This window comes from Elephas maximus, chromosome 1 (genome assembly GCF_024166365.1).
Source record: "Elephas maximus indicus isolate mEleMax1 chromosome 1, mEleMax1 primary haplotype, whole genome shotgun sequence".
Lineage (NCBI taxonomy): Eukaryota > Metazoa > Chordata > Mammalia > Proboscidea > Elephantidae > Elephas > Elephas maximus.
This window is the reverse complement of record NC_064819.1, coordinates 71,345,292-71,369,583: the sequence shown is the minus strand read 5'-3', so window position 1 is coordinate 71,369,583 and position 24,292 is coordinate 71,345,292. Positions and strand designations below refer to the sequence as shown.

At 41.7% G+C, this 24,292-nt stretch overlaps 1 protein-coding gene across 1 annotated transcript; it reads right to left on the bottom strand.

Annotated features, from left to right (window-relative positions):
- Positions 1–24,268, bottom strand: ACOT13 (acyl-CoA thioesterase 13). Its single transcript, XM_049884932.1, has 3 exons — positions 24,032–24,268; positions 5,024–5,208; positions 1–2,039 (listed from the first exon to the last, which is right to left on the bottom strand). The coding sequence occupies exons 1-3, from the start codon at positions 24,110–24,112 to the stop codon at positions 1,883–1,885; spliced, it is 423 nt and encodes a 140-aa protein (XP_049740889.1). The 5' UTR covers positions 24,113–24,268; the 3' UTR covers positions 1–1,882.
- Between the last annotated feature and the right edge of the window lie 24 nt (positions 24,269–24,292).

Genomic DNA, 24,292 nt, shown 5'->3' with positions numbered 1-24,292 from the left:
CCCCCCCCCAAGTTTCCTGTCTAATTTTTCTGGTTGCTGTTGTCAATTTGATCCCTTGTAGATGGTTCTTAAAAGCAGAATGCTCAAGGCAGACATTTTTTTTTTTTTGGATTTTTTTTTAATTAACTTTTATTAAGCTTCAAGTGAACATTTACAAATCCAATCAGTCTGTCACATATAAGTTTACATACATCTTACTCCGTACTTCCACTTGCTCTCCCCCTATTGAGTCAGCCCTTTCAGTCTCTCCTTTCGTGACAATTTTGCCAGTTTCCCTCTCTCTCTATCCTCCCATCCCCCCTCCAGACAAGAGTTGCCGACACACTCTCAAGTGACCGGCAGACATTTTTTATAGTTAACCTAAACTACTGTTTGGTTTTAAGATGATTTTAGGGCATACTTTTGTTGAAGGTTTAAAGGTTATCAGGGTAATCGTTTCAAGCGTTTTTCTGGCATCCATGGATCCAGGAAGTCTAGAATCTATGAGAATTTGAAATTCTGTTCTGCATTTTCTCCCTTTTCATCAGGATTCTTCTCTGGAACCTCAGATCAAAATGTTCATTAATGGTAGCTGGGCACCATGCAGTTCTCCTGGTCTCATGGCAAAGGAGGCAGTTGTTCATGGAGGCAATTAGCCACACATTCTATATCCTCCTATTCCTGCCTCTCTTCCTCTATTGCTCCAGATGAATAGAGACCAACTGCTGTTCCTTTGGATGGCTGCTTGCAAGATTTTAAGACCTCAGGCACTACTCAACCAACTAGGAGGTTAAACAGAAGCACTAAAAATTTTTAGGCCAATTAACTGGTATGTCCCATGAAACCATGACCCTAAACCTCCAAACCAAGGAACCAAATCCCATGAAGTGTTTGGTTGTACACAAGTAGCCCCAGCAGCTACTCTTTGTTGTTATTGTTGTAAATATATCATACAACTTTTTCTTAAAAATTGTGCATTAGATGAGGGTTTACAGGGCAAAATAGTTTCTCAAACAATTGATACCCGCATTGTTTTGTGACATAGGTTGCCGACCCTGTGACATGTCAACACTCTCCCATTTTCGACCTTGGGTTCCCTGTTTTCCATTCGTCCAGCTTTCCTGTCCCCTCCTGCCTTCTCGTCCTTGCCCCTAGGCTGGTGTGCCCACTTAGTCTCATATACACAGTTGAGCTACGTGTATTATTGCTTGTTTTATGGATCTGTCTAATCTTTGGCTGAAGGGTGAACCTCAGTAGCAACCTCAATAGTGAGTTCAAAAGGTGTGTGGGGGGTATCATACAACTTTTGCCAGTTCACCTTTTTACAAGCACACAATTTATTGACAGCAATTATTCAGCAGTGCAACCCTACCCTTAATGAGATTTTTCCATTATCATCTATGGCCCCTTTCCCCTCCCTCCAATCCCTCGTAACCACTAATAAGCTTTGATCTCTGTACATTTGCCTTGTCTTTTTATGTAGGTAACTGATGTCATACAGTATTTATCCTTTTCTGATTGGCTTATTTCAATTAGCATAACGTCTTTAAGTTCCACCCATACCCGTACCATGTATCAAGACTTCACTGGACTTTAGTTTAAAAGTAATCTTATCACAAGGTGGCGGTGGCCCTGCTAGCTTTTTTGCTTTACTTAAATTTATAGAACACTTTGAGGTAAGAATTTTTTAATCCATGTAATGTACACATGATTAAAACATAAAATTGAAGAGGCTTAAAATGAAAAAACATAGGACCACCTACTCTACTTGGTCTCTAATGTCTTTCCCCAGAGAAAAAGTTTCTTAGCTATTTTTTCTAGTTGTGCTAATTTATTTTGAGAATTTGAAATCAAATTTGCACTGATATTCATTGTTGGGTTTCTTTAGGTCAGACTGCTAATCTCAGTTTCCCACGTGTTTTGTGTGTCTGCCTTGTGCGATTAATTTTCCTGTGGCCTTGTTGGTCAAATCCACAGAGGCAAAGGCAAGTGTTTTCCCTTGCTTCAGAACATACGCTGTAATCAGTATATCTTCTCCCATTTTAGCAGGTGACATGTACCTTGAAAGGAAACAAAATTAAATATAGTTAAAGGCTTATAATTTTTAAAAGGGAAAGTTGCATACATCTCAAAACAGCCTTCCTATATTACATTACTCCTAAACACAGCTTAAGAATATCAGTTAAGCTTCCTGGCCTATCAAATCTTATTCACCTATTCCTTATCCACAAACAAGTTTCTTTTCCCATAAATACCGGAAGGGGTTTCCTTGCCTTTTTTTCAAGTTCCCTACTTCATAGTTATTTGGGGCCACTGAAAGAATTCTTCAAGTTTTCCTCTAATCTGTTTAATTTCTAAGTTGAAGTATTGCTTGGTATCTACAGTGCACCATATCAATATGTAGAATTTACTCAACTCTAAAATGACAATGTAAGAACTATGGAGGAATTAATATGGGGTCCCTACAACTGTGATGATGAATTATATATACGTATTTTTTGAGAGACACTTCCTTCCCACTTATAATCATTAAATTGTCTTTAATTCAGCTGACTCCACTAAAGACTCTGTAGCATGAGGGCTGTTTAAAAGAATGTTGTAAATAATTTCCTTACCATTCATTATTCCTGCTTTTTATAAAGCAGGGAACTTTTAAAAAAAATATGTATTTTTGTTAAGATGACAGGGTTTCAGTGTTTGTGGCTAGAAGGCATAAGGAAGTTGGGACTTTATTGCTAGAGAGAACAGAGGCTAGTTTGAATTTGTGTACCTCAATTTAAAGAAATCAAAATGGCATGTTTAGTAACAATTTACCAAGTTTTCATTATTTCCCCAAAATCTGTCTCATAAATCAAGAATTTTGGCAATAGGCCATTAACTTAAATGAAACCAGGCGGAGGAGGAGACAAGCAACCCCTAGTGCTATAGATGTACAAATATTAAATGTGGAAAATTCAGAAGCTGGCGTTTTCCCAACAGTATTCCTATCCTGGCTCAGTTAAGCATTTAGCTACTAACCAAAAGGTTGGAAGTTCAAACTCATTCAGAGGCACCTCGGAAGACAGGCCTGGCGATGATCTGCTTCTGGAAGGTCATGGCCTTGAAAACCCTATGCAGCAGCTCTACTCTGCACACATGGGGTCGCTATATCTCAGAATATACTCAACGGCAACTAACAACAACAAACAATATTCCTATCCTAGCATTATCTTCTCTAAGTCATAGTCTGACAGACGTCTTTAGTCTGTGTAATCTAGAACATAAGGTGTGGGGATGGAGTAAGTTTGGCACCGTGTCAGTGGTAGTACAAAGAGTGAATCATAAGGTGTTCATTCACTGAAGCTTCTTAATTTACTTTTGAAATACCTATGGTAAATCTTCGAGACTAAGTCCTAGTTTCCATTCTAGTGAATCAATTGTTGAAGCTAAGAGAGCTATGATAGTGGCCAAAGCTTTTGGCAACACATACTTCGAAAAGCTACACCTATGCTTGATTCATTAAAAATCCTTTAGGGTTGTGAAAGCAGCAATATCATAGAACATCATGAAACACAGTGCTAGGTTTGAAGATCTCTCTCTGTTCTCGTTAGAGGTGCTTAAGGAAAAGTGGAGTCATCAACTGGTCTTAACCCAAGATGTGGAATAAAACAAGGACTGCTGAATATACTCATCAGTAACATAGCGAACTTTTCTTTTTTGTAATCTTAATTTCAAAAGAGCATTTATCTGCATCTTGTCCTGTGGCTTGCTTACTGAGCCCTCAATTTAATTTATTCCCCTTAAAGAGGGGACTGAATGTTTCATAGTCTCATAAAAGGTTTCAAAAAAACAAACAAACCTGTTGCCATCAAGTCAATTCTGACTCATAGCAACACTATAGGACAGAGTAGAACTGCCCCATAGAATTTCCAAGGAGCGCCTGGTGGATTCGAACTGCTGAGCTTTTTATAAGCAGCCGTAGTTCTTAACCGCTATGCCGCCATGGTTTCCCATAAAAGGTTTAGACTGTTGAAAAACTCAATAACCTATACATTTCCGTTGCCCTCATGTCTCATAACATTGACTCTTTCACCCTAACCCCTGCCTGTCCCCCCAGTAAATATATTTTCCCGTTGTTTAGATAGAAAAATCAATTGTCTTGCAACTAAAGCCCTGAGCCCCGTACTCTTTAGGAATGGGACTGGGAACCATACTTGTTCATGTTGGAATTTGAATTTTTTACATTTTGGAAAAGTTTGACCCTTTCCGGCACTTTCAAAACAGCGAGTGACAGCCTGACGTCTGGAGTACCGTTCCCTGATGACATGGTATAAACCTACAGAAACCATCTGCAAAGTCTCAGGGAAAGAGCCAGGATTGCAGTCTGTTCTTAAGACTGGACACTTGTGTTTGCCTTGTTACAACAAGATTACAATGTGCATGTGAAGCTTTCTCCAACTTTCTTCGAATTATAGTCTATAAACATGTTCTGTAAGTATATGGACTCCATACAACCGTCATACGACATTTGGACAAGTGACGCTTTTAAGGACTGTAGGAAACGATTACCGGCTGCGAGTTCGTGATGATCTCCCCGTTAGTATACATATTGGAAGTTGGACATTTGCTTTTTGGAATGTGTTACACATACTGTACTTGGAAATCAAGGGGCCCTGGTGGTACAGTGGTTAAAGTGCTCAGCTTCTAACCAAAAGGTCGGAGGTTCGAACCTGTCAGCCACTCCGTGGGTCAAAGATGAAATCTGCTTCCGAAAAGATTACGGCCTTGGGAACCCTATGGAGCAGTTCTACTCTGTCCTGTAGGGTCACCATGGGTCAGGCCTGACTCGATGCAACAGATTTGGTTTAGTACTCAGAATTTAGTTGCTCTAGTTACAGATTTTAAGGCCATTTAACGTTTTAGGGCATATCTACAGCTACACTTAAAGATGACCAGCTAAGCAAATCTCATGCTTTATTTACGTTACAAATGTGTTTCATCTCAGTTGTTCGAAATGACTTATCACATTTTAGAAAGTTGTTTGGGGTACCGTTTGGATACATACGATATGTTCAGATCGACACTGACTCCAGGCAGTCCATTTCCTGTGCATATCAGAGCCAGCGTCGATATGTTATCTATTAGGGTGGCTGTCAAACCACCGTGCAGAGTGCCCAGTTTATTGATATGCTCTTCTTCCACTTTCATTTCACAAATCACTTTCCCAGGAGCATGAGAGAGAAAAGTAACCTAATGTAACAAAAAAGAAAAGAGAATTTTTAACATTCATTCTGTGGTGTCAGAAAAGCCCGGACAGCCGTCAAGAACTATCATTGGATTAAACTGGGAATCTCTCCTAAAAAGTTGATTCAGAAATTCAAGTAAGTCATCAACCTCCCTAGAAAAGAAACTGACCCTTATGTAAAGTGGGAATATTCAAGGAAAAGTGGTGGTAGTTCTTGCTAACCCCCACTGTTCTGCACAATAAAGCCAGCTGATCACTGATCTGTTAACCCACTGTAGCTTTAATTTTGGTCTTCCCAAGTTTTTACAAGCAGAATCATTTTTTAAATGACTTTGTAATAAACAATTCCAAGTAACTAAAAAAAAAAAAAAGAAAGACAGACCTGTAAATAAGGGATAACTTCTATTTTGCAGATAACTTAAATTCAGAATGGTTTATTCACAAGGTCACACAAGGTCTAACGGAACTCAGATTTAGTCTAGGTCTATCTACCTTCAAGTTTCCCTAATCACTAACTATAAAAATATAGAGTGACCTTTCTGGGTCTTTCCACCAGAGAGACATTTGAGAGTGTTACCAACTAAAGCTTTGGTGGCTTTGCAGCTTTTCACCTAGAAGGCCCTGAAATACGACAGAAACAGAATCACACAATATAAGCTTTCCTAAATGATGTCATCAGATGTCATGTTTTGCTCAACAGGTAAGTCAAAGAAAATAAATGGTAGAATTGGATTGAGCCTGTTTATAGCAATAAATGATCTAGCCACAAGATGTCCTCATAAACTAATCATATACACCAAGCAGGAAAAATTGTAAAATTGCCTTATTCTGGCATTTCCTTTCTATATAGCACACATTGACAGTATAAAGGTGAATAATATCTAATCCCTGCTTTTAGAGGGCTCTCAGTCTAAAGAAGAGACAAATACGTGAACTACCACAATAAAGGAAGGACTGCAGGTAGGATAAATACAGGCCTCAAGAATAAAAAACCAGTTGCCAGAGTCGATGCCAACTCAGGCGATCCCATGTGTGTCAGGGTAGAACTGGGCTCCGCAGAGGTTTTCCAACAGCTGATTTTTCAGAGGGAGGTCACCAGGGCTTCTTTCCCAGGCTCCTCTGTGTAGACTCAAACCTCCCAACCTTTCCGTTAGCAGCTGAGCACGTTAGGTGTTTGCAACACCCAGGGATTCCTGCAGTAAGGATACCTAACTTAAAAGGATATGTTTTGAGGGGAGAGGCATTCGGAAAGGCTTCCTGGAGAATGACATCTGAGTCCTGAAGGACAGGACTTAGCCAGATGAAGATGAGGAAGGAGGCCAGGCAGTTCAGCAATTAATATGACAGCCTCATAGCACCAAAGGTAGTTTAGTATAGGTTTAAGGCACTGTGTGTTTAGCAGAAGTCAGTACTTCAAATTCTATTTGATTATCTAACTTTGGTTCAGATGTCAAAAAGTAAAATAAACATCAATGTTGATTTTCTATGACATCCCTTTTTTTTTTTTTTTTTTTTTTGTGGTGGTTGTTCTCTCCAATTAGAAAGGCCAAGGCCATGCTAATTATATAAGGCTAGAATAGAGGTATACAATGCTGGAATAGGGAAAATTTTGTACTGGTCAGCCTGATATAGCAAGAGAAATGTTTTTATGCATTGTTCATTCTTGCCTCCCTATGTAAAATAAAGGAATTAAGGCAACAAGTGGTAGTTTCCATTGTGTAGTGGTTAGCATGTTCACCTTACACGCAATAGGTCCCTGGTTGAAACCAGGTAGAAACAAGCTCTTTAAGGAGGCCTGGTGGCTAAGCATTCAGCTGTTAACCAAAAGGCTAACAGTTCAAGTCCACCAGCTGCTCCTTGGAAACTGAGGAGCCTGTTGTGTCAGATAGGGCTGAGCCATAAAAGTTCTTGCTAACCTGCAAGAATTTGTTAATGGAACATATCTGGGCAGTTCTCCATGTTGCTGGGGACCATGGCAGGTATATTTCTGGCTCCACGGCAACATAAGAGGCTCCCCACCCATCTTCTCACCAGACAACTGGTGAATCAGGATCATCTTTAGCCACCTCTATCTAGGACTGCCCAGATTGACCCAGCTGTCTACCGCGGAGCAGGTGAGATGAGGGGATGTGATTTTCTCATGCTGTACCCGAGGACTCTGAGTCGAACCTGGACTAGCTGTTCTCTCATCTGTGAATGGAGATGATAGTAGACTCGTGAGCACTGAGACAATGGCTGGAAAGCATGCAGCGTGGTCTCTAACACAGAGTGAGTTATTGTTAACTAAATAAACAAGTATGCACCCTACAGCCCAGATTTTGACTGGGACTGAGTTTTGTTTTCTAATAATGTTCTTCCCCTAGCCCCATTATCTGTAGAGGTTAGCTCTCCACTGGTCCCTTTCCCCACCAGACTATCCATTAGCTCTGGGAAGTTGGGTAGGATGTAGCTTCATCATTATCTTTGTTGTCTTACCCATTGCCATCCAGTCCACTCTGACTCATAGCAACCTTATAGGGCAGAGTAGAACTGCCCCATAGTTTCCAAAGGTGTGATCTTTACGGAAGCAGACTGACACATTTTTCTCCTGCTGAGTGGAGGGTGGGTTCAAACTGCCCACATTTTGGTCAGCAGTTGAGTGCCTAACCACTGTACCACCAAACCAAAAACTCATTGCCGTTGAGTCAATTTCGACTCTATAGGACAGAGTAGAATTACCCCATAGGGTTTCTAAGGCTGTAAATCTCTACAAAAGCAGACTACCGCACCTTTCTCCCTTGGGGTGGCTGGTGGGTTTGAACTGCAAACCTTTTGGTTAGCAGTCGAGCGCTTAACCACTGTTCTACCCAGGCTTCTTCAAAGACAAAAGGGAGACCTAGTAATCAACAGCAGAGAAGGAGACAGTCCCTAATGTGAAGCTCTGTCCAGATCTCAGAATTTACCTTAGGCTTTGACGTTTCAGATCATTCTCGTCTTTAAAATCACCACCATCACTGTGACTGCTGCTGATGGGTGCAGCTTCTCCTACCCCCCACTGCCTCTACTATACAGAAGAAGAAACGTGTGTCTCTGTCTCAGGAAGGGTGCATGCTTGCAGTGGGTCTAAAGGACAGGAGTGTGGCACATTTACATACCATAGACCATACATACACACAAAAGCACAGAGGAGGACAGACGGTATTTAGTCGATGAGAATTTTCTATGTGTGTCTATTTGTCAAAGAGGCTGTTTCCAAGCAATTTGCCCCAATGACTCTACTGACTTCATGTGTGTTATGCAGATGCCAGGAGTGGGTCTGAGGACAAGGTACAACTGTAGCTGTAGATAAGCAGGAAATTAGGTAAAGAGAGTAAGAACACAGGAGGTGGCAGTGTGATGGGGGGGCAAAGAACAGATGAAAGTTACATTAAAGGCCATAAAAGGGTGCACGCTTATCAAAGTACGATGGTCCAATCATATTGTTCAATCACAAAATGTATATTCTTAGCAGTATAATTATACAGGTGGGGGCATCGGTGGTTCAATAATAGAATTCTTGCCTTCCATGCGAAAGACCAAGGTCGATTTCTGCCCAGTGCGCCTCACGCACAGCCACTACCCATCTGTCAGTGGAGGCCTGTGTGCTGCTATGATGCTGAACAGCTTTCAATGGAGCCTTCAGACTAAGACAGACTAGGAAGAAATGCCTGGCGACCTACCTCCAAAAATCAGCCAATGAAAACTCTATGGATCACAACAGTCTGACCCACAACAGATCATGGGGATAGTGTAGGACCAGGCAGGATTTCATTCTGTTGTGCATGGGATAGCCATGTGCTGGGACCAACTTGATGGCAGCTAACAACATTATAGCTCAGTGGTTAACAGCACTGGCTCTGGAGCCAGAATTGGCAAGATTCTTCTCTGTGTCTCAGTTTCCTTATCTGTAAAGTAGAGATAATAATAGCACTGCCCTCAGGGTTTGTGTAAAGATTAAAATTCAAATTAGTTAGAACAAGGCCTGGTATATCATAAGTGCTCAAAATATTTTAATTGTCATCCTTACCAAACTTGTGACCCTAGATCACAACCATCATCAGATTGAAAGTTTGTTTTGAATAGTTTGGCATGGATTTTCTTAAAATTGCTCAACAGAAACAGTTTCTACTGCCAAGCACAATGAATGGGCACTTTTCAGCCCTTCTCTCATTTGACCTCTCAGCATTCTGTGACATCATGATCATTTTCTGGCCTGCCCTTACCTCCCATGACCCCATATTCTCCTATACCTCTAGTCACTCCAGTCTCCTTTGCTGGCTCAGTCTCCTTTGCAATGCCCACCAGGAATCTCAGGGTCTATTAATCATTCAGACTCACTAGACTACCAAAGGCCACACTTAGTATCAGACTCACTCAGAAGGATATAGGACAAGTTTTCTAAACTTAGGCACTCTACTGTCTCACTGGTTAACAGATGGCGTTTGGAGCAGACAACTTGGATTTAGACCCCACTTATTTGGAGCCCTGGTGGTACAGTGGTTAAGAGCTATGGCTGCTAACCAAAAGGTTGGCAGTTTGAATCCACCAGCTGCTCTTTGGAAACCCTATGAGGCAGTTCTACTCTGCCCTATAAAGTCACTGAGTCAGAATTGAATTGATGGCAGTGGGTTTAGTAGCCATAAGACCTTGAGAAAGGTAAGCTTTGATTTTCTTTTGTGTAAAATGGGGATAATAGTACCTACCTCAGGATTGTCGTGAGGGTTAAATGAGATAATGTGGGTAAAATGTTAGTATAATGTCTGACTCAGAGTCCTCAGTAAATGTTATTACTGAAAGTACCAAAACTGTGCAAACTACCTCTGTCCACCTGTTTTTCTCCTTGCTATCAGAACTTTTGTTCTGATAGTTTTAAAGGCTCGAACAAACTCTGAATACCCAGGTGCTTTTCTGAAGGCTCATGGGATGCTGAAGGAGCCCTGGTGGTGCAGTGGTTAAAGTGTTTGGTTGCTAACTGAAAGGTAGGTGGTTCGAACTCCCCAGCTGCTCCAAGGGAGAAAGATGTAGCAGTCTGCTTCTGTAACGATTCCAGCCTTGGGTCCCTGTGGGACAGTTCTACTCTGTCCTATACGGCTGCTGAGTCAAGATGGACTCAGGGCAACAGGTTTTGCTAATATGATCCTATCAGATACCCTGCCTTCTCCGTGGCTGACTTCCTTTCTGAGCACACCCCCGCGTACCTGACTGGTAGTGTCTGGGCTCCAGCTAACAGAGAAACAGCAAAGTCCTCTAATTTTAGTGCTCAAGATGTATGTGATATAAAGCAACTCTGTAGAGAAAGGAGTGATAAAACTAATAAATGATGCCAGTCCTGACCAATTAGGACAGATAAAAGGCATAAAGCGCAATATATAAAATTACCAAAAACCCTAGGGTCATCCCTCCTTTTTCTCTCATACCTCACTATCCAACCCATCAGCAAATCCTGCCACTTCTATCTTCAAACATATCTAGAATCCCAATCACTTCCCTAGCCCCCAACCATTACCCATTACGCACTCACGCTGGTCCATGCCACCATCACTTCTCTCCTGCGTTATTATAGTTGCCTCCAAACTTGGCTCCCTACTTCTGCCCTTGCCTCCCTTATGTCTAGTCTCAATTTCAGCAAGAGTGCTCCTTTAAAAATATAAATCAAATTATGTTTCTCTTCTGCTCTAAAGCCTCTACTGGAGTCCCTATTTCACTCAGAGCAAAAGGCTAAGTCTTCAAAATGACTTAGGGCGGCGTCATACATGCTCTGATCTCATCTCCTGCAGCTTGCCCCCTGCTGAGTTCCTGTGTGCTGCTGGTACGCCAGCTGCCTGGATATTCCTCAAACACTGCACGTGATCCGATCTAAGGGCCTTCACATTTGCCATTCCATCCCTGGAACATTCTTCCCCTTTGAAATCCAGGACTTGCTCAGATCTTTATAGAAATGTCACTTTTTTGGTGACACCTTTCCAGGTCACATTATTTAAAACTGAACTTTCAAACAAAACCCCGCAATACACACGTTAGGAGAGAAATTTTAACTCTCCTGCCCCAACAGTATCTCTGCCTTATTTTGTTTGATGTTTTGACTTACCCCCACTAAAATATGTTACATGAGTGCAGGGATTTTTGCCAGTTTTATTCATTGGTCTATTCCCAGTGCCTAGTATGGTGCCTGGCCTGGCACATAGTAGGCACTCAAATGTTTGCTGTATGAGTGAATTCCTTCAAACCTGAAGGTCAACCAGACTGCATTCCGTAACTATATGAGCGACATTTAGTGGCTTCAGCGACTGACGAACCAAACCGTAGGGAGAACCTTCTATGTGAAAGGCATTTGACTAGGCACCTTCCACTAGGCACTGCAGTGCAATTTGATAAATGTTTTAAAATATGCACTGTGGACTTGCTCCCAAAGAGCTCTTTGTTTGAAGAAAGAAGACAAATTAACAGATATTTTCAACTATATACGAGAAGTTGTATAGCAAAAGTAAGACAATGTATAGAAGTGGAACAGAGGAAGAGATTTCAGGATGCCAAAGAAGGCTTCTCAGGCACAGTGGGTGCCACCTGAAAAGGTCTTTGAAGGATAAATGTGAAAATGGAGGGCAACTAGGGGCAAGGGCAGAAAATCCCGACGTGAGGAAGATGTCACAATCCTTGAAAAGTGTATAAACCAGCGGAAGTTATGTAAGAGGGCTAAAAATAACAAGAGTTGGCAAATAAGTACCAAGGGAGGAAAAACAAAGTTGTAGGGGTTGGCAAGGAAGAATGTAAATAAATATTCCACGAAGATATAACCAGCTTATGTAACAGTTCACTTTTTTAAAAATAAATTTATTTATTTATTGTGCTTTAAGTGCAAGTTTACAAATGAAGTCAGTCTCTCATATAAAAAGTTATACACACCTTGCTATGTTTGTACTCCTAGCTGCTCTCCCCTTCATGACAGCACATTCCTCCTCTCCACCCTGTATTCCTGTGTCCATTCAACCAGCTCCTGTCCCCTCTTCCTTCTCATCTCACCTCCAGACAAGAGCTGCCCAAATAGTCTCATGTGTCTACTTAAGCCAAGAAGCTCACTCCTCACTAGTATCATTATCTGTCTTATAGTTCAGTCCAATCCCTGTCTGAAGAGTTGGCTTCGGGAATAGTTCCAGTCTTGGGCTAACAAAGAGTCTGGGGACCATGATCTCCAGGGTCCCTCTATCTCAGTCAGACCATTAAGCCTGGTCTTTTTATGACAATTTTGAAATCTACATCCCACTGTTCTCCTGCTCCATCAGGGATTCTCTGTTGTGTAAAACTCTACTCGTTTGTTGGAATGGTGGTCAGAGATGTGCTGTGAAAGAATAACAGCAATCACTATTTTTTTCCCCAAAACTGGTATACGGCAGATTATGTTGATTCATTCCTGAATGCCTATAAGGGTGGGTGCTATGAAGGTCTCTATTACATTAACTGTACTGGCAAGATCTCTCTCACATGCAGGTTCTCTGCTGCCTTAAACCTGGAAAAGTGGGACTAAGAGAGAAGGAGCCTTCCTCATTCCTCTCAAGGGGAACACATGGAGCTGGGCCAGTTTGGAATCTAGAACCTGAATATACAATAATTCCCAGGACAGGGTAGCACCTGGCTAAAACACAAACATGGTGATCCAAGGCCAGAGCAATAGCTTAGCTGTCAAAGGATAAAGCCACAAACCAAAGAGTAACGAAGAAGTTTAAATAATATATTCACTGAGGAACACTATGACAGAAATTCCTGGAACTTCTAGGGCGGGTGAGTAAAAATTACACTGCTTTTATGTAGTGTTACGTTAACTTTTTTAACAGATAAATTTTTCTATTGAAGCTCTCAGATTGTAACTTTCTGAGGCCTTCACAAAAATCAGAACTTGAACAAAAGGACTACTAAGATAACCCAAACCCATTGCTGTCGAGTCGATTCTGACTCACAGCGACCCTACAGGACTGAGTAGAACTGCCCCCAAAAGTTTCCAAGGAGCACCTGGTGGATCTGAACTGCTGACCTCTTGGTTAGTAGCCGTAGCACTTAACCGCTACGCCACCAGGGTTTCCTTGCCTCATATTGCCTCATTCTTTGTCAATAATGCATATTACTACTCTGAATTTTTAAGGAGCGGCCTTGGAGACGCATTGGTTAAGTATTTGGTTGTTAACTGAAAGGTAGGCAATTCGAACCCATCAGCAGCTCCAGGAAAAAAAAAAAACCCAGTGATCTGCTCCCATAAAGATTACAGCCTAGGCAAATCCTAATGGGCAGTTTAACCCTGTCATTATACGGGCAGTTCAACTCTGTCCTACAAGATCGCTATGAGTTGGAATCGACTTAAGGGCATGCCACAACTCTTAATTTTTACTATCTGATGGGAAAAGCATGGTGTCTCATGGTTTTAATTTTCCTTAGCCAGACTAACATCGATGGCAGTGGGTTTAGACTAACATCAATACTAAAAAAACTAAGCATCCTTTTATGCTTAAGAGCTGTCTGCATTTCGTTTTCGGTGAACAGTCTGTTTACATCTTTTGTGCCCACTTACCTATTAGATGGAGCCTTGGTGGTGCAATGGTTAAGAGCTTGGCTGCTAACCAAAAGGTTGGCAGTTCGAATCCACCAGGTGCTCTCTGGAAACCCTATGGGGCAGTTCAACTCTGTCCTACAGGGTCGCTATGAGTTGGAATAGACTTGACAGCAACGCATTTGGGTTTACCCATTAGATTGTCTTTATAGCTCTTCTTACCTTATTAGATTTTAATACCTAGTCATATGGTGAGATTCTTTTCCAGACTACTGTCTTTCGATTTTTATTACATCTTTTGCTATAAAAGGATGAGTTCCTGTTTGCAGAGTTCATAGTGCCTAACACATACAACTCAATGGCAACGGGTTTTGTTTTTTTTTTTTGAAACACATAGAAGTATAAATGTTTTTAAAAACAAATACAACAAAAAGTTAATTTTATAAAGTTATATATAACACATAATTTAATGACATGCTCCTACTTTGGTAAATCTTTTTTAAAGACATGACTCTTACGTTTGTACAGGGCTTCTTCACATGGAGCCTCTGTGATTTCTTTTACCAGCTCTCCTATGGTTGGGCATCCAGGGGTTATGTCTCATTTTTGATACTATAAATAATGCCACAATGAACATTTTTGTACATAACTCTGAACAAACCTTCCCTTGTTATTTTCTTGTGCCTAGACAATTTCAATGGCCAATAATGATAAAAAATATATTGTAAAAGTGGCATGGTGGAGGCATCTGACTTCCCTGTCTAAGTTCACAAGGGAAAGGAGAGAGAATTATTACCAGCATCAACAGCCCAAAGCTGATTCCTATGAAGTCAGACATACCTCCACCCTCCAACCTTTTTACCAATTCTAATACCAGCTGTTCCTCGCATGGCATTCTCTACTTCTCTGCTGGGTTTGATAATTCATTGCAATGACCACACAGAACTCACAGACCATACTCACAGTTATGGGGTTCACGCCCACTCCTCACTTATCGACATGGTTAGGTTCCAAAGACTGGGTCACTACGCGAAAATTGGCGTTATGTGAAAATGGAGGATGAGCACAACAGATCACAAAAATGGAGAATGACTACATCGTTACAAAATGGCCAACATACATCATTACATAACTGCCAAACCACTGAGGCTCATGGCCCAGCCAAGATGACACATAGCCTTAACCATCACAGTCAGCATTACTCTCACTTCGCACCTTGCCGTTCACTACTGCCAGATGTATACCGTTAATTCACAAAATAGTCAAATAATAGATTTTTTACTATTGTCATAAAAGCGAAATACTGGATAACAAAATAGTTGATAAGTGAGGAGTAGGTGTATTAGTGAGCCCTGGCACCAGTGGTTAAGTGTTCAGCTGCTAACCAAAAATTCAGCAGTTCGAATCCACCAGCCACCTTGGAAACCCTATGGGGCAGTTCTATTCTTATAGGGTCACTATGAGTTGGAATCAACTCAATGGCAATGGGTTTTGGATTTTTGCTGTATTCAGGAAGTAACAGGTTACCATTCAGGATCAGGAATGACTCAGGAAACAGTTCTTTGATCAGGACAGCCTCTTCTTAGCTGCGATTGCAGGCAGGCGTCTCTCTGGCCCTCGGCCCAACCTCTGATCTGCTTAGGCCCTGCCCACCCCAGTGCCATCAAGTCGATTCCGACTCATAGCGACCCTATAGGACAAGTGTTAGAAAGCTCTTTAGGTCTACCAGTAAGTGCCTGGGGGCACCCCACAAGCCTAGCTCTGCTGACAAATGCCCGGAGGTACTCCACTCCTCCAGGAAGCCTTCTGCCTAAAGGCGCTCAGTTCTCTCACTCTGTGGGTCAGCACACCCTCTGTAACCACCTTACTCCATGGGTTGGGAAGCACATCCTGCCATTTCATGCTGGTCTCCTGGCTCTGCTTCTGCCATTTCTCTGCCACCACTTCTGTCTGTCTTGTGCTGTATCCAGTGTTACAGCTCTCTCTCTGTCTCCTGGGTCTAAAAGTTTCTCAGCATAGGGACTCTGGGTCCAAACTACGTGCTCTACTTGTAGCTCTTCTTCTGGATGGTATGGAGGTCTCCCCCTCAACTGCTGTGATATTGGCTCTTTTAAGCATAGTGGGATGGCAAAATTGACCAGTCCACTTGTTAAGAGTTCTATGTACCTTACTTGCATGGTCCCACCACTACAAGGGCCCCATGAACCTTATCTGCATTATTAGCAAGCTGTCCAATCTCCTTGGTGAGCCACAAGCACCTTATTTGCACAGTCCTACCTAATCATTGCATGGAGTCACAAAGACTATGGCTAGAAGGACCATAGTAATTCACTGTACCACATCTATAAATTGACAAATTTTAAACCATATCATTGCCCTTTTATGGTTAATACATAACCTCAAAGTTCTTCTATTAAGTATAAGGTCTATTCTTATGTTTCTAACATTTCTATCTCCACAGGTTCCTCTTCTCTCATCTCCACATGTCCTCAAGATTCAATCCTAAATCCTTACCACTTCTCTCTAGTCTGTGTTCGTCCTCTTAAGACATCTCATTCACTTATATATACATCTTCGTCTCTCATTTCCATAAGGATGACAATACTATTTTACCTCACTTCTGGACTCCCTTGTTTCTATGCTTTCTGGATTCCACATGGTAATTTCAGTGCCTGTCACTTGAGATTCCAAAGTGTGTGTCCCTTCACATGCATTATTGTGGGATAAAGAAGTTCCACTGGCAAGTCACTTAAACATGATAAAGTTGAACATTTAATTTTACTGCAGTACTTAATAGTTTTAATAGGTAAAGTGGATACAAGGTGCAATGTTTCCTAAATTTACTTAATCATGAACAATTTTTTTTCTCACAGAGCATCTTATGGGACTGTTCTCAGCATAGGGACCCCTGTCCTAAAGGGCAAGGGTCCCTGGTGGTACAAAAAGTTAATGTGCTTGGCTGCTAATCAAAAGGCCGGAGGTTTGAGTCCATCCAGAGTGCCTCAAAAGAAAGGCCTGATAATCTACTTCCAAAAAGTCAGCTATTGAAAATCTTGTGGAGCACAGTTCTATTTGGACACATACGGGGCACCACGTATTGGAACGTACTTGACAGCAACTGGTTTAGAGGGCAAAGAACCGTGGTTGTTATCTGTTTGTAGCCCCACGGAATTTAGCTTACTGACATTTCGAAAGTGATCTTCGTGGTAAGAGCAGGACGTTTAAGTGTTAGTTTTTATGTATGAGTGTTTTATAAAAGATAGGTTTTGTGGTTGTTAATAAACACCAGTAAACAGAGGTTTTAAAAAAGAACAGGCTAACTAACGCTCTCAAGTAAGATTACACGGATTGACTTGACATCTGTACCAAGTCTGATTGCAAAGTGTCCCCTTCAACAGATTATTTTGGTGAAATAGAAAGTCACCATCATTCAACAGATTCCTACCATGGCTCACATGCTAAGTCAAAACACCTGATCAAAAAACAAAACTCCTTTTGGAATATTATGAGTCAATTTTAAAGTGTTATTTGACTTGATTGGTTGACTTTCAAAAAAAAAATCACAAAAAAAATCTGTCAGAGATTAGCACTCAGGATAGAACTGTCTCATACAACCAAGAAGAAAATGCAGCTCTGTTTTGGTGAGGTGGTATTTAGTCAGCCATTAAGGCCACTGCCGCCTGGGTAATGCGACAGACTTGGAGCAATATTAAACACTGCACGTTTTCACTTCCTTCCTACTTTCAGGAACATTATCCCTTCTATCTTTACAGAGGCAATGAGATAAGAGTATAAGTGTTTCTGGGAGACCACTTATATCCTTACTGCAATTTAGCTCTTTTTGAATAATTTTTTTGATGGTAAGTATATAGGTAACAGAACATTTGCCATTTCTACAATCCCCAATTTAGCATTTTAACAATATTCTTGCATCTAAAAATCTTGCATTTTAAAATAGGCATTTTTTGCCTTCAAAAATCTCTGGTGTCAGAAACTTAAATACTCAGAGGGACAAATAATCAGCATAATATAATTTGCTCAGTCGGGGTCCAGTGAGAAGTCAAAAACCATACCAGTTATTTTAACAAAGAGAGTTTAATATAAAAAATTGTTAAACAGGAATTTAGAGAAAGGCCACATTCCATTCTGTGCTAAGTCATGTGCAGGTCCCATGTTTTCAACAAAACAATTCAAAGACCAAGGAAAAGACATGCCTCTAAGTTTCAAAAAATAAAAAAAAAATAAGAAAGTAGCAATTTACCTAGTTTTGACCCAGTACAGGTAAGTGATTAAGAAACTGGTCTAGGTCAGCGTTTTTCAACCGCAGCACTATTGACATTTGGGCCTGATAATTCCTTGTTGAGGGGTGCTGCCCTGTGCATTGTAGGATCTTTAGCAGCATACCTGGTCTCTACCCTTCAGAGGCTAGTACCACCCCCCTCCTCAGTTGTGACAATAAAAAATGCCTTGAGATATTGCCAAATGTCCTCTGGGAAGCAAAATCACCCTTAAAATTTACAGTAATAGAAAAGGAACCATGTCTACAACTAGATGTATGGATCACTGTTGTTAGATGGTTGTCTAAGTCATCTAGTGCTGCTACAACAAAAATACCACAAATAGATGGCTTTAACAAAGATAAATTTATTTCTTCACAGTAAAGTAGGCTAAAAGTACAAACTGAGGACATCAGCTCCAGGCGAAGGCTTTCTCTCTCTGTCAGTCTTCTCATCAGTCTTCCCCCAGACTAGGAGCTTCTTCTCACAGAGACCCTGGGTCCAAAGGATGTGCTCTGCTCCCAACACTGCTTTCTTTGTGGTACGAGGCTCCCCTGTCTCTCTGCTCACTTTTTTATCTCAAGAGATGGCCTTAAGACACAATCCAGTCTTGTAGATTGAGTCCCATCCTCCCTCATTAACATCATAAAGGCAGGATTTACAACACAGAGGAAAATCACACAATACCAAGAATCACAGCCCAGCCAAACTGATAACACACATTTTTTTTTTGGGTCGGGGGGAGGACATAATTCAATCCATGACAGTGGCTGAATCATTTTCGACTCATAGTGACCCCATGTGACAGAGTAGAACTGCTCCACAGGGTTTCCTTGGCCGTAATTTTTCTGGAAACGTCCTAATTTTGTCTTCATATTTGAGAGGCAGTTTTGCTGGATATATGACTCTTGACTGGCAATTTTTTTCCTTCAATGCTTTATATAAGTCATCCCATTGCCTTCTTGCCTGCCTGGTTTCTGCCAAGTAGTCTGAGCTTATTTTTTATTGACTCTCCTTTGTAGGTTTTTTTTTTTTTTTTTTTTGTAGGTAAGTTTTCATTTATCCCTACTCACTCTTAAAATTCTCTCTTTATCTTTGGTTTTGGCAAGTTTGATTATAATATGCCTTGGTGACTTTCTTTTGAGATCTACCTTATTTGGAGTTTGATAAGCATCTTGGATAGGTATCTTCTCATCTTTCATGATATCAGGGAAGTTTTCTGCCAACAAATCTTCAACAATTCTCTCTGTATTTTCTGTTATCCCTTCCTGTTCTGGTACTCCAATCACTCGTAGGTTATTTCTCCTGATAGAGTACCACATGATTCTTAGGGTTTCTTCATTTTTTAAATTCTTTTACCTGATTTTTCTTCGAATATATTGGTGCCAAGTGCTTTATCTTCAGTCTCTAACTCTGCCTTCCACTTGCTCAATTCTGCTCCTCTGACTTTCGATTCAGTTGTCTAATTCTGTAATTTTATTGTTAATCTTCAGAATTTCTGATCGTTGTCTCTCTACGGATTCTAGCAGCCTATTAAATTTTTCATTATGTTCTTGAATAACCTTTTTAATTTCCTCAACTGCTTTATCTGTGTGTTCCTTAGCTTTAGCTGTGTGTTTTCCGTTTTGCCTGATCTCGTTCCTGATGTCTTGAAGAGTTCTGTATATTAATCTTTTGTATTCTGCATCTGGTAATTCCAGGAAGACACCTTCATCCAGAAGATTCCTTGATTCTGTGTTTTGAGAGCTTGTTGAAGGGATCACGGTCTGCTTCTTTATGTGATTTGATACTGACTATTGTCTCTGGACCATCTATAAGTATTAGTTCATTTTGTTTACTTACTGTATCCTAGCTTCTTGCTTTGTTTTGTTTTGCTATGCCCAAATAGGCTGCCTCTGAAGCTCTAACATCCTGTCACCAGATGGCTAAAGCTGTTACCAGGTATATGAGCCTAGGAGTCCATTCACTTTTCTTGTAGGGATTTGGCTCAGGTGTCCAGGGGGTTGGTCATCAAGTATGTGGTACAGGCTCTGTCCTATAGTCTTAGAGGGGCAGGGTGATTGGTGTACATATCGGTATCTGGTTGCAGCAGGGTGTCATGCTCTGAGCAAAGCAGGGGACTGACAACCATCCTCCGAGCGTCTGTGAGGAAAGCATGTCCCCGTTCCCTAGAGCGCACAGGTGGGTGGGTTCTGCAGCTGGATCATGGGCACCCAATGCTTTTGGTTGTAAGGACTGGGAGGTACCACTTATCCTTGGACCCCTGTTGTGGGTGGCTAGGTGACCTGTGTGGAGCCACCAGTCCTTAGGTCCCTGATGTGGGTAGATGAGGACCCTGTTTAATAGGCAAAACGGTGTCAAACATCAAACACCCACCTCTCCATGCACAGCTTAAACAGTTGCCGTCTGCCAACAAGGGCCTAGTCTCCTGAAATGGGCCCACACAGGTCCATGCAGGGGTGAAAGGTATTCAAAGTCTGTGGACCATTTGTGCCTGGACAGGAGCCGCTTCTGTCCTGAGCTCCCCAGCTTAGCAGAGCGGGCAGATTATCTTTTCCCCGAATTGTGAATGTATTCCTTCTCCAAGGCCGGGAAAATGGCTCAGGGCACGCAGCAGGACCTATCTCAGGCCCAGGGAAATCAACAGCCACTGAAGCCAGCTTGGAGGCTAGGGGCATGGTAAAATGAATGCAAGTACTTAGCTTTTGCTGAGGGTGTCGTTCTTCTCTGGTTCCAGAGTTGTGAGTAGGCTGTGTGGCTCACTGTCTCTCCCTCAGGAAACTGCATCTGGAACACTACCACCAGCCCTGCCTTGGTCGCCCCTGGGAATGGTGCCTGACGGTTCCTGGCGATTCAGGTCTGGCAATTCCTCGCCACTTCTGAACTGTCCCTCCCACACCCTGTTGCTCAGTCCATTTTCTAACTTTGCCTTTGATCTTCAGGGCTCCTAGCTTGTCATATATAATCGTTTCACTTGTTTTTTCAGGTCTTTGTTGTAAGAGGGATGACCAGAAGCATCTGACTACTTCGCCATCTTGGCCCCACCTCTCTTGCCTATAATTTTTATGGAAGCAGATCACCAGTCTTTTTCCTACGGAGCTTCTTGGGTGGGTTTGAACCACTGATCTTTCAGTAAGCTGCCAAGTGCTAAACTGTTTGCACTACCGGGGCAATGGAAATGTATGGGCTATTGAGTTTTGCAACAGTCTAAACCTTTTATGGGAAATGCTGGTGGTGTAGTGGTTAAGAGGTATGGCTGCTAACCAAAAGGTGGTCAGTTTGATCCACCAGGTGCTCCTTGGAAACCTAACGGGGCAGTTCTACTCTGTCCTTTAGGGTCACTATGAGTTGGAATCAACTCAATGGCAATGGTTTTTTTTTTTTTTTTAAGTATATGGAAACTCTGGTGACATAGTGGTTAAGTGCTACGGCTACTACCCAAAAGGTCAGCAGCTCGAATCCATCAGGTGCTCCTTGGAAACTCTATGGGGCAGTTCTACTCTGCCCTATAGGGTCACTATGAGTCGGAATCAACTCAACGGCAGCGGATTTGGTTTTTGGTTTATGGATATACGTTTTTGTGTGATGGATCCAACTATACTAGTTTAAATGATTACTTTCCAACTGACAGTAAGTTTATGTGGGCAATCTCTAGTTTAGATTCCTGGTGAATGCTGGGGCAACTCACTTAGAGAATTTTAAGATTACCTTTAGATATTCATAGTAAAGATGCCCGTAAATACTGAAAAGCTAATGTTAAATTGTTACACATCATAAAACGAGAGTCAAAAGAAACCCATTAGTCCAATACTCAGGGTGGGGCTGGTAGCTTTAATTCCAATTATGGTATAGTTAAATTGAAAAAATCTTACAGAAATTTATCAATCATTATGGGAAAAATAACAGATTAAGTTGCTAATGAGATAAAAACACAACAGCAATCTCTGACCTCATTAGACAAGGTGACATAAAAAAATGGCCTTAGATTTTTTTAGCCCAAGAAAGGGTAATGTGTAATGCAGCAAGTACTTCTTGTATTCAGAAAAATAACACAAGAGAAATAAAACAGGATATACATAGATTTAGACAACAAGCTACTTGGGTACACACTATAATACCCTTACAAATACAAGATTTATTTCCTTAGCTACCATCAAGAATAAATACATGAGCTAAATCGCTATTGCAAGAAATAATAATATTCTTAGTCTGCATCCTGACAGTGTTAGGCATAATAAAACTTATCTTCTATTGTCTTATACACTTAAAAAAGCCTCAGGCTAAAATGTTGATGTACATTGAGTTTGTTCACTTTGGCAATGCAATCCATGGGAATGTTGCCCTTAAGACCCTGGTGAAGAACCAGATGGTTTCCAGTGGAAAACAGCACCATGAGCTTAAACTGCATGCTATGGATGCCATCTAGGGGCTCTGTTAAGTCCAGGTATTAATCATCAATGTGTTATCTCCAATTTCTCATCAAAAGAAAAGAATGATTCAGGAGATAATATCGGAACCATTATTCCCTGTCCTGGAGCATAAAATACGTGACCCAGCTGGAGCTGGACTCACAAAGATACATCAACTGGGCCCTAAGGTACGAAGAAAATAGCTAGGGCAATCTTAAAAAATATATCTTTTAGAGAAACATTCACATAAACAGGGCATAAAAGCCACTATTATCTTTTTCTTTTAATATTTAATTTAGTAAATAGTTGTAAACCAACAGGAGGTCAGCAGCCATAAGGAAGGGCTGAGGTCCAATATTTGCTCCTTCCTGAGACTATGCCAAACAATTCCAAGCTAGGCAAGATTCCAAGCCAGTGTTCAAAATGGACACTGGTCCTGAATGACTGATGTCCAAAAACAAATGGAAGGAATAAGACACAGCCCCCACAGTGTTGCATTAAAAATCCTGTTTCTTTCGTTGGTCTTCCTCCCCCCACCCACCAGCTTTGCATTTAAATCCTATTTTTGCTTGGAAGTTACATGTAAACCCCATTGTGCCTGTGTAGTATGATTAAGAATATTGTTGACATAACTTGTATGGACTCTCTATTTGTGAACTCCTTAAAAATAACTTTTCTCCTTGCCCTCGGGGAGCAGTCTTGGCAGCAACAGCTCCAAATGACTTCTGGGGTTTTCACTCAGTAACAAAGACGCTGGACACTAGGAGTCTGGGCCAGTTCATGTGCAAATGGGGCAAGGTCCCTGCCTACCTCTATAGCACCTTATCTCACGGCTTCCCCAAATGAATCTACCTCCAGGCCTAGCAAGTGCTGATCTCTGAAATGCACCCCCTCTTCCTCCAAGGGTCAACTCCCACTTCTTCAGGACTCAACTCAAAAAGGCTTTGTAAAACCTCCCAACCCACAACACAGAAACGACTCTTTCCCCTTCCATCCACCACGCTACCTGGCACTTGGCTTTCATACCTTCCTGCAATTACTTGCTTATCTTCTATCTAGTGTTCTAGACTGTGAGAGCCTCTTAAACATGGAGGCTCTCTCTTACTTTTTTCCCCGGAGCACGGCAGGGACTTGCCTGTTGAAGAGTTGAACTTTAAAGTCTTTTCCAGCTCTGTTGTTTCTGTTAGGTGCCCTGTTAATTAATTTGACTCACAGCGAGCCCATGTGACAGAGTAGAACTGTCCTTTGGGGTTTCTCCGGGCTGTAATCTTTACGGGAGCAGGAAGCCAGGTTTTCTCTCGTGGAGCCACTGGGTGAGTCTGAACTGCCAACGTCTTGGTTAGCAGTGAAGCTAGCACAGAGGGGTTCATCTCCAGAGTGATAACCAAACCTACCTACATTTCAGATGAGAGTCTACGCACTGGACCTAGCACAGACTAAACGGTCAATTAAAGAAATAATTATTACAAAGGTGAATTTACAGGCGCACTAGAGCAGAATCTAGCAACAGAGGTTTATTCAGCGCTTCCCGCATACCAAGCACAGTCCCTCCCCTTCATATGAGAAGCCGCGGTTTTGTCTCCGATACCTTGTCCAAAACTCTGTCAAAGGTGCGCGTATCTTTTACAGCCTTCAGTAACTCCAGGACATTCTTTGTCACGCCGCTCATCGTGGACAGTTCGCCGGTTTCTGGGCTTGGGCAAAAATAAACCTCAGAAGAGAAGGCAAGCCCAGAAGTTCGCCGAAAGAACAAGGACACGTAGGGCAAAGAGCTTAAATATACAGCCCTCGCCGACCCCCTAAGCTCACGAGGTGCCCCACGGCCAGAGCTCTGACGTCCTGCGACCTT

What these genes read in the sequence shown, in the direction of transcription:
- ACOT13 (XM_049884932.1), bottom strand. Translation starts at nt 24,112, where the DNA reads ATGAGCGGCGTGACAAAGAATGTCCTGGAGTTACTGAAGGCTGTAAAA. An exon ending in TTGACAGAGTTTTGGACAAG is followed by an intron (nt 5,209 to 24,031) that starts GTATCGGAGACA and finishes TTGTTACATTAG; the next exon opens with GTTACTTTTCTCTCTCATGC. An exon ending in AGTGTCGATCTGAACATATC is followed by an intron (nt 2,040 to 5,023) that starts GTATGTATCCAA and finishes TTTCCTTTCAAG; the next exon opens with GTACATGTCACCTGCTAAAA.